The sequence below is a fragment of the Arachis ipaensis genome, chromosome B8, assembly GCF_059453495.1.
Source record: "Arachis ipaensis isolate K30076 ecotype BB chromosome B8, ASM5945349v1, whole genome shotgun sequence".
Lineage (NCBI taxonomy): Eukaryota > Viridiplantae > Streptophyta > Magnoliopsida > Fabales > Fabaceae > Arachis > Arachis ipaensis.
Window position 1 is genome coordinate 77,717,226 of NC_142443.1, and position 10,867 is coordinate 77,728,092.

Below are 10,867 nucleotides of genomic sequence, written 5' to 3' on the forward strand. Positions count from 1 at the left end.
TAGATAATGCAGTAAATTATTGGATAATGCAGTAAATTATTCCATAGCCGGTACTAGTTTTCAGATTGTTCGTTCATATTCACCTTAGCAAATTGTAAGCAGCACATCTATTTAGTCATCCAGATAGTAATATAGGTGAATCGCACTGTCATGTATATATACAATAACAATAATATTGTGGCTGTATGTATATAATAGTTAGTTTTTCATATTATTGTTGCAAATTACTTAATCTTAATTAATTGAAAAAGGACACATCTAGTAAGTTACCAAACTTATATATATTTACAAGTTTGATGTGCATGTTAAAACTAGTTAACTTAATCCCTTTATCTATTAGTCATTTTTTATTTCTTTAACAAGAAAATTATTAAATTTTCTTATATTTTATAATTGATTGTTTAGTTCTTCGATGCTTTTGTCTTAAGTATGATTTTAACTCTAACTATAACGCCTCTCTTTCCTTTTTTTTTTTTGTAAGGTTTTATTTTCCATTTCAATATTTTGGCTTTGGGACCAGCATTTCTTTTTTCCAGTAAATTTTTTCTAAAGTGCAGAATTTTCCAATGAGTAAGCAACTTTCAATAAATTATCTTGTGTGATGCGTATTGTTTTGATGGATAGTATCTGTGTTTTGTGTTTTTTATTTTAAGCGTTATTGTCAGCATCTATTTCATACTCTGACTTTATTATTTGAATTTTCGGTGTTCTATTATATCATTGAAGTAGACATCGATAAGAGTTGGATTTCTAAGCCACGAATTGGTACAGAGTATAGGGACGGTTTAAACAGATTCTTAGATTTCGCATTTGCCAATGCATCATCCGATGGGATGATACATTGTCCATGTTTGAAATGCGGTTTTCGCCTTCTCCAAACTAGGGAGGATGTGTATGATCATTTGATAATAAAACCTTTCCCATCTACTTATACATTTTGGGTACATCACGGGGAGAGACGCGTGGCAGAGAGCTCTATGGAAGAACAGGTAGTAGAACCCGATAGAAACCTCAAAGATCCAATGCTTGACATGGTTCAGGAGGCGTTCAACTTCCCGGGACTGCATGGCGACGAAGACGATTCAGTGAATGAACCCGCTGGCGGGGATTGGGAGGAGTTGCCATACTTATCAAATGAAAGTAGTAGAGAGGTCCGTAACTTGCATGAACTGCTCGAAGATGGAGCGCAGGAGCTATACCCGGGATGTACAAGGTTCTCTAAGCTATCTTTTTTGGTGAGGCTCTATCATATAAAATCCATGTGCGGAGTGAGTGACAAGGCCTTCGGAATGATACTGGAGTTGCTGGCGGATGCCTTTGAGAATGCAAGGATTCCAAGCACTATGCACGATGCCAAGAGGATCATAAGGAAGCTCGGTATCGCATACAAAAAGATAGATGCATGTCCAAATGACTGCATGTTATACCAGGGCAGCGATGAAGAGTTGTCTAAATGCAAGCGATGTGGGGCATCAAGATGGAAGCAAAAGACTAATAAGAACTCCAGAGTAAGGATCAACAGGGTCGTTAAGAAGAACGGAAAACTGCAAGCGGCGAAGACTCTTCGCTACTTCCCCCTTATCCCACGATTGCAGCGGCTCTACATGTCTAGTAAGACAGCCGCAGACATGTTGTGGCATAAGAGTGGGCATAGCTCTGACGGTATTTACCGGCATCCACGGGACGGCGACGCATGGAAGGCATTTGACAGGACTTATTATGACTTCTCCAGCGATCCACGCAGTGTTCGCCTAGCCTTGGCTAGCGATGGCTTTAACCCTTATGGAAACATGAGCTCGAAGTACTCAATTTGGCCAGTGGTTCTTATTCCGTACAACCTGCCCCCTTGGATTTGCATGAAACCCACCTCATTTGTCCTCTCCATGATTATTCCTGGGCCTAAAATGCCTGGAAATGATATAGATGTCTACTTACAGCCCTTGATCGAAGAGTTGAAGCTGTTGTGGGTTGGTGTTGAAACGTACGATGCTTACACGAAAAAGACTTTCAGGATGTATGCTGCATTAATGTGGACAATCAGTGATTTTCCTGGTTTAGGCAACTTGTCCGGGTGGAACACGTACGGTGGGAAAGCTTGTCCTGCATGCAATTTGGATGCTGAGACTAACCGTCTCTCACACAGTCAGAAATGGTGTTACATGGGCCATCGTCGCTTTCTGAATCCTTCCCACAGATATAGAAAGGACCGGGATAGATTTGATGGAAGGATAGAGTCTAGAGGTCCACCTGTCAAACTCTCAGGTGGAGACATTGCAAGACAACTACAGGACGTGCATGTCCACCTTGGCAAGGTGCAATCGGTTACTGGGAAAAGGATACGCGGACAGCAAACCGCCGTACATGACGAATCCCCTTGGAAGAAGAGGAGTATATTCTTTGAGCTACCATACTGGGAAAACAATGGATTGCGTCATAATCTTGATGTGATGCACATAGAGAAGAATGTGTGCGACAACATAGTTTTTACCATAATGAACGAGAAAGGTAAATCTAAAGACCACCTTAAGGCAAGAAAAGACCTCCAATTGATGGGAATCAAGCATGATCTGTGGCCACGGGAAGATGGAAAGTACCCACCCGCCATCTTTACTATGACCAATCCACAGAAGGATGTCTTTTTACGTACTATCAAGAATGTGGTCTTTCCAGATGGCTACTCTAGCAACATTTCCCGCTGTGTTGACCTACGACAGCGCAAGATGTCGGGCTTGAAAAGTCACGACTGTCACATTCTGATGGAGCATCTCCTGCCAATTGCGTTAAGGAATGCTTTGCCTGCCCCAGTGTCATCTGTCTTGGCGGATTTCTCGTCCTTTTTCCGCAGAATATGCAGTAAATCCATTGACCCTCAACAACTTCCTCTGCTTCAGGATCATGTGGTCCATACTCTTTGCCGCATGGAGATGATTTTCCCCCCATCTTTCTTCACCGTCATGGTGCACTTGACGGTACATCTGGTCGAGGAAGTGCGACTCGGTGGCCCAGTTCAATATCGGTGGATGTACCCAATCGAAAGGTACTTATGTCGTCTCAAGCAGTTCGTGCGTAATAGGTCACAACCGGAGGGCTCTATCGCAGAGGGATACTTATCAGAGGAGATTCTCGTGTTCTGCTCAAGATACCTCGATAATGTCGAGAGTAGGATCAATCGACCAATGCGTGTTGACGATCGACCGTGTGAACCTGACCAGTGTGAAAGTGCAGCCATGTTCCCGGGGGTAGGAAAGGCTGTTGGAGCTGCTTCGTTTTATAATCTCACACCAACTGAGAAATTTCAAGCTCATCGTCACGTCTTGGTCAATTCTCCGGCTGTGGAAAAGTACATAGAGTAAGTAAAGTTGACATTATTTGAATACGAACATGCCATGCTCTAGATGGAGTTTCTGACATAAAACTCTTGTTATCTCTCTAGTGATTTTAGGGCCATCAAAAAGAGGCAGTTGCGAAGCAGGACAAGGTCCCAGTCTCACATAGACAGCGTTGTGCACAGAGAATTTTCCGAGTGGTTCAAGCGTGAGGTGAAGCCTGTAATTATAGACGGTGTCATATACGGTATCCTATTTGTTCAATCCCTACCTAATGAAATGCGTCATTGTTACCTACCAGGTTCCCTTGGGAAGCATCAGGCATTCGAGTGAACTGCAATGGCTTGCATGTGGCCCCAATGTTCAAGCTAGCCGCTTTACAGCTTATAATGTAAATGGATTTAGGTTTAGAACCCTGTCAAGAGAAGAAGGGCTGAAAACTCAGAATAGCGGGGTTCACGTCACATCCGACACTAGAAGTTATGCAAGCAAGCGTGACAGTAATGTTGCGGTTGGTGGTGTCTCGTATTATGGGAAACTAGTGGACATTATTGAGCTGAATTACAGTGGTCAATTCACAATCGTATTGTTTAGATGTATTTGGGCAAACACCACATCTGGTAGAGGCATAAAACAAGATGTTTTGGGCCACACACTTGTCAATTTCTCTAATCCGATACATGTTGGTGAAAGAGAGGATGATGAACCGTACATTCTTGCGTCAGAGGCTCGCCTTGTATACTATGTGGAAGATGAGGTTGATAAGGAATGGAGCGTAGTAGTTCTTGTAAAGCCAAGAGATTTATTTGACATGGGTGATATATATGAACACTGTGAGGTGGAACTTTTCCCCCAACCGAGTTTAAATGAGTGCGCTGAGTGTGAGGTGGAAGGATTGTCACTAATAAGGGAGGGCGATTTAGAAGAACCCACCAATGATGCCTTTGATACTCACGAAGAGGCTATTGAGTCTTAGAACATTTGCTTATTATTATTATTATTATTATTATTATTATTATTATTATTATTATTATTAGCAGCTTTATTCTGGTTTGCTATTCCAATATTAAAAGTTTATTTTATATTTATACACTATTACTGGTACATAGTTTGGCAATTTTCTGAATATGGTGCACTTGTACACTAGTCTACTAGAATTTGCTGCTGCACATGGAGGGAATGTCAAAATTGCTGGTGTGTTAATAACAGTGCGATTTTTTGATTGCCCGACTAATTTGGATAGAAGTTACTAAGGATTTCAGATATTTAGTGTGGTATTTTTTCAGTATATAGCTGCCGGAGTTAACTGTTGATTGGCAAGAATCTGGATGGTTATTATGCTCACTTGTTTCATGATGGGGCTTATCAGGGAAATTGGAAGAGAGAGACTTCTTTCTTTGCGGCACTAGCATCTGGTTTTCCAAGGCAATGGTTCAGGCATCTCCATTCTCCTCGCTGGAGCACGCAACATCATATGCAAGGGACTTATGGTTCAACAGGTCACCTATTCAATCATGGCTGGATGTGTTCTCTGCACACCTGCACATAGATGAGGCTGCTAAGTTTGCGCCTGGGCCCATTATGTTGGTACGCTCTGATAAGTCGCACAATTCCTTAGTCCTCTTACCTTTTCAAACGGCAACACTAATTTTTAAAATGTTATTATCCTGTAAACAAAGGACACTTTATAAGCTTGATAAACCATTTGAGTTTCTTAAAACTGCAGGAGCTGGAGCAATTCGGAAGAAAGTACCGCAGGAAATTTGGCTTTGTGTTCATAACTAGTACAAACAAGAAGCTGTCGCACCAAATACTGGATGAGGTGAAGGTAAGATAAACTAATTTCTACACATGCCTCAATTATATTAGCGTTTAAACTTATTGTTGAAGTCAAAAAGCCCAACATCATACCTTTGAAAACAGTTTAATATTGACTGGTTTATGGTAGCTAGCCAGCTGGTCCTAATTAGTGATATATAGCTATGTTAATTGCTTTTGGTATATAACTTACAGATGCATCAGAACCCATCATGCATCTTTTTATTATGGAAAAAATTATGATACAAAAATATATCATGTTACGACCAGTGTCCTAGTTTGCGAAATGTAATATTTTGCCTTTCCTTCGAGTTTTAGAAATGTAAATTTATATATATAAAAAAGTATTTTTTGTTTTTAATTTTTTTAAAAATGCACCGGTACCTCTTTTAATGTTCCTTTACGTTTAGATGATATATTATTGGTTTTTTAGTTTTAGCCATAAAGAACAAAAAGTTAATTAAGCTTAGGTACATATTCTATTGAAGGAATTGAAGGACACCTGAACCATGTTATCATAAGGAACTAGCACTGGAGATGCTGTATGAAAGACACCATCAACCCCTGCCACTGCCTCATCAAAGTTCCATTCCGCCAATAAATCCTCTTAAAAAATCTTTAATCTCTTATTAGCTCCAGTCAATTCCCTTAGCAAGCCAACCTTCTCAACATCATCTGATCAAATATTAAGTAACATGTAGCAGATAATGCCATATAGCCAAATTAGAAATCAAACTATAGAATAAAATAAAAATAAAAAAGCATGTGAATCATTAGAATTAAAATTGTGATCTGGGTTTCACACGGGGGTCCTCACAGTGTGACCATTTTCTAGTAAGGCTTTGATAAGGTAAGCTGCAATGAAACCGGTGCCCCCAGTCACCCTGAATTCAGGCATCTCTCTGTTACCGTTTAATCTGATTTCTTTTCTGTTGTTACTTTAACTCTTGACTTAAAGTGCAGCAGTTTGTGATATTTGTTGGTCTTATGTAGTATCGGATTAGGTCTACCGATCAAGTGAATAGATGAACTCCATAGCCCAACTTTGTGAAGGTAGGAGAGTCACGTGAGTTTCATTCCACTTAAATCACAATTTGGTTTATGACAGATGTGTCACACCAGAATTGTCGACTAGTTTCACTCCACTTAGATTCCAAATTTGTTATGCATGCATTGTGAAATTATTGGTAGCAATTGATTAATTAAGATGAGTAGTGATTTGAATAAAAAAGCAGCAGATTCAGCTGGAAAAGGTGATTCCAGCAACCAATACTTAGAACAGTTGTTAGCCCTTTTCAACTTAATAACATTTGTGCTTGTACTGTTGGACATTGCGCAGGCACGCTACGAGAATCCTCTTTCTGTTGAAATTGGTATTACGTCTCGGGAGGAATTCATCCTTATAGAGAGAAAGCTTGCACGACTTTGGGACCGTAAGCTAGATAATATTATATCATTGTTGCGTAGCCATGGTTTTTTTCTTATTTACTATTGGTAACAAAATTATATTACTTGGCTCTGATCTAACTTTCAGGTTTAATTCAAGAGAATGTTCGAGAGACTCCAGAAGAATCAGGGGAGGTAGTTCAAGACTCGATGGAGGAGGACGACGTTGTGAACAACGATAGTTCCGAGGAGGTTGTATCTACTGTTAACAAAGCTCCGAAAATTACTTTTGACCTCAATAAAATACCAGAAGAGAATTGCTTCGTTTGAGAGATGTTGTATAGACTTGTTAGTTTGTTCTTGTTAGATACAGCTAAGTTTTTTCAGTATATGAGTTGACCTGGTTATTGACAACATTGGCGTGTAATTGGTATACTCTGACTTAACAAATTTGTGTTTTTAGTTGGTGTGAGCCTGGTGAGGTAGCAAGGAACATGTTCTAGTTTAAAATTACGTATAAATATATATCCCATTTAGTTTTTGGTGACTTGAAATTATTTTGAGACAACATTCAATTGACAGCCAAGATCATTCCTTCGTTTATTTTTTATATGACAGTGTAGCTGAATGCATGTTGATGACTACCCAGCAACAGTAATAAAAGTCTCAACAAAAATTAAATGATTAGTTAACGAAGGAGTCCACTTCAATGCACACAAGGTCATATATTTTCGTGTTTGATAAATCTTAGGAATTAAAGCAAAACGAAAATGGTATTTTTTTTCGTTTAATAAAATTAAAACAAATCACAAAAATAAAGAAAAAATCTAAAAAAACAAATAGTTCTAAAAAAAGATACTGTCCCATTTTAGCAGATTAGGTACCAGAAGCATGATTTATTTTATTATGTATATATCCATGGCAAGCAATAAAAAATTAATTTTTATCTTCATTTTTTGTTACTTATTTTATTTACTTGTAGTTGTTTAATATTATTTTTCATAATATTTTTTCCTAGCAATCAAATGGCTATGAAGTCATTGTTATGTTGTTGAAGCAGTGCGTTGATTATATCACCAATTTAATACTTAATATAAATTTTAAAAAATTAAATAAATTTATATTTATTTTGACCTATATTCGTTAGGAAATTATTTTTATCTCTCTATAGTCAAGAAATAAACTTCACTTGTTCTGTATTAAATAAATTTTTGAAGTAATTTAATTTATAAGATAGGTCTCATCTTTTTAAGTTCATCTTAAGAATAAAAAATGAAATTATTATTCATAGTTTTGATAAATAGAATTAATATACGTTATAATAATAAACCTGAAAAAAAAATTGCTGTTTTTAAACTATTTTGCAAATAGAGCCAATTTTATAATTTTACGATTGAGAGTGAGCAATTTTGTTAAATTTCTTTGAGTACGTGGCTGAGTATGTACTTTTAGATTATTATAAAAATTTGGGTAATATAGAAAAAAAAAATTGGTGATATTTGAGATATTGTTATATATTGTTATAGAAGCATAATTAAAATTCAAGTACTATAATAAGTAAATTCAAAGACTACAATAAAAATTAGTGCCTTTTTTTTTTGTAGTACTGTTAACGTACATATTATTAAAATCATTTTTGTTACACAGTTGTTAGTTTTTGCTTTATCTAAATTAAAATGAATAAATTTTAAATTCTATAATGAGGTAGTGTCAATTTTTTTAATTAAAAAATAAAAGAAAATTCATTTTCACGATTTTTTTATTTTTATTCTTATTACAAATTTATTATTATTATTATTATTATTATTATTATTATTATTATTATTATTAGTATTAGTATTATTATAGCCCCCAATTAAATATATCAGTTTTTGAATAATTCTATTAATATTGTTAGAATAAAATATATCATAGTTTTTTATTATATATAATATACATCTAAATGGTGGCTTGTTTAAACTGCGGAGTGAAGCCCACTATTGTTACCACCCTCAATTGAAAATTAAATTCAGTCTTTCTATATTCAAAACACATAATCCCGCCAGTAACCTAATCCTAATTTCGACGTTGCAGAGCCAGGACCGCCATCAAGCAGTTGCATCGTGAGCAGCAACAGCATCGTCTACCTTTCTCCAGCTGCCGGTAAGCACCAATCTTTGATCTTATGTGGTTGCTAATTCACCCATTGATAATCGCATTGTTATTAACCCTTATACATGGAATTTAACTTGTGTCTCCATGATCAAGTTTCTCCCTTTCTTTCTCACGATTTTATTTTGAAAACAAGAATTACAAAAATCAGATTCAAGAAAGTATTGTTGCCATGCTGCACCTGTTTAACATAGTTGGTATTTCAATAATTTGTTCTTAACTTTGCTTTGCAACATTTAGTGGTGTTTTTTATGATCTGCAATTTATTTTAACATTTGATTATCATTAGATTGAAGGGTATCTTATTATAATTTCCACAAATGTTGTGTTCCGATGATAATTATATTAATTGTAATTTATAATTTAACAGTATATTTATGCAATAATTTCTGCTGGTTGTCATGTTTCTCTCCTACTTCTTTAGTCAGTTGATAGGTTTAACTGTGAAGACTTTAACTATGAGAAGGGCAAAAAAAGTAAAAACCTTTCTTTTTCTCGGTTAACATTTACAAAGTCAATCCATATCTAAATTTTTGCTTTAATGTAGGTAGAAAAAAGATAATTAATCCATTGATAAGATATGTAAATATAGGTCAAGGAGAGGAGTTTATTTATACATTCATATCTCAGGTTATGAAATAAGGCACAAGGATAAGAAAAAGATAGTGAGTATTTTAACTAATTGAAAGAATAAGCACGATATGTTTTTAATTTATTTTAGAATAAGATTTCTTGCTCATTTGTAGAATTCAGCGTTCATGACTTAATTAGAGTACGTAAAATTTTTTTACGTGATTTGATTTCAGGTAATGGGTTTATAGTGCCTTAATGCAACCAAGTTGTAATTCATGCATTTGAATGTACATTCAAATGTGAAAAGGAATATATAATTACTTATTATAATTGCTTATATAGTTGCTTATTATCTCCTTATTATAATTGCTTATATAATTGCTTATTATCTCCTTATTATATAAAGCTATATAATTGCTTATTATCTCCTTATTCTATATGTTTTATATATGTCCGAATGAGCATTTACCTTATTCTATATGTTCTAAATTTGTCCAAACATATAAAATTTCTATTCTGCACCGCATGCATTATTATTATTTTATACAGCACTTGTTTGGTCTATGAGAAAATTATACCCATAACATTGATATTGAAAAGGCACGTTGCTTCCGATTAACTCATTTTAAGCATATTGCTATTTCTTTTAGGAGCTATAACATATATATATTATTGATAAGCGTGTCTAAATAGTTGGTCATGTTTAATTCTGTTTGAATTTTTTTATTGTTTACATTTTGATAATAGTATTAAGTGATACATTTGGCGGTACCAAGTTTATTAAGATGCCTAGGATAGGTCGTTTCACGAAGAAATCAAAGGTAGACTCGTTATGTCAAGGATCTACTGCGGCTTCATCCGTGTCCCAAGTGGATGGCCTAATTCCCCCCTCTGGTGGTACTGGTCCCTCCCCGACCTCATCTTTACCCCCCTTCCGACCACCCCGTACCGAACCACTGCCTGCTCCACAGCCTCCCACGAATGGTGCTCAACACTCGGAACCGCCTGATGAAGAATTAGACCAAGAGGCAGATGAGGTAGATTCCTTTGAGCAACACATTGACAACCAATTTGCTGCAGCAGAGGCTCTGAAGCGCAAGAGACGCAAGACCACCGAATTTTGGGATGTTAAAACGATTGGTATACAACAATTTATCCCATGTATTTTTTTATGAGAAATTTCTTTATGATTTCATTGCATCTTGGCCACAGTAGTTACTCACAAAGACTAACTATGATAAACAGAGTCTGATGGGACAATCAAGCAACTTCATTTAAGTGTGAGAGAGGCTATGAAGCCACCTAACGGTAGAAAGATCGTTCTGAGGTTCAATGATAGACTGCAACCAGTTGGAAATGAAGCTGGTATACTAAGCGGCGTTGTCGGAATGCTGGGATCTGACTACACCAAATTTCCAATCTGCGAGAAGGACTGGAGAAAGGTTCGCTCTAGGGACAAGATATATAATGAATGTGTAAAGGTAAATTGTTATATTTTTGTAAAGTCATTTTAACTTAATTCGACGCCTATCAACAATTTAATTCTACTCTTGCAGGAATTGTTCCATTTTGAAGAAGATAGTCAATGAATTATCAAGCGTACGATTTTAAAA

General features: G+C 36.2%; 2 protein-coding genes across 2 annotated transcripts; both read left to right on the forward strand.

Moving 5' to 3' along the window:
• The first annotated feature begins 725 nt into the window (after nucleotides 1–725).
• LOC148548518 (uncharacterized) lies at nucleotides 726–4,302 on the forward strand. The gene is made up of 3 exons (XM_088495633.1): nucleotides 726–3,349; nucleotides 3,434–3,539; nucleotides 3,628–4,302. Exons 1-3 carry the CDS (start codon nucleotides 834–836, stop codon nucleotides 4,300–4,302), a joined length of 3,297 nt encoding a protein of 1,098 aa, XP_088351759.1. The 5' UTR covers nucleotides 726–833.
• Nucleotides 4,303–4,754: 452 nt separating this feature from the next.
• LOC148548519 (uric acid degradation bifunctional protein TTL-like) lies at nucleotides 4,755–6,860 on the forward strand. The gene is made up of 4 exons (XM_088495634.1): nucleotides 4,755–4,913; nucleotides 5,053–5,154; nucleotides 6,484–6,577; nucleotides 6,679–6,860. The coding sequence occupies exons 1-4, from the start codon at nucleotides 4,755–4,757 to the stop codon at nucleotides 6,858–6,860; spliced, it is 537 nt and encodes a 178-aa protein (XP_088351760.1).
• Nucleotides 6,861–10,867: the final 4,007 nt, after the last annotated feature.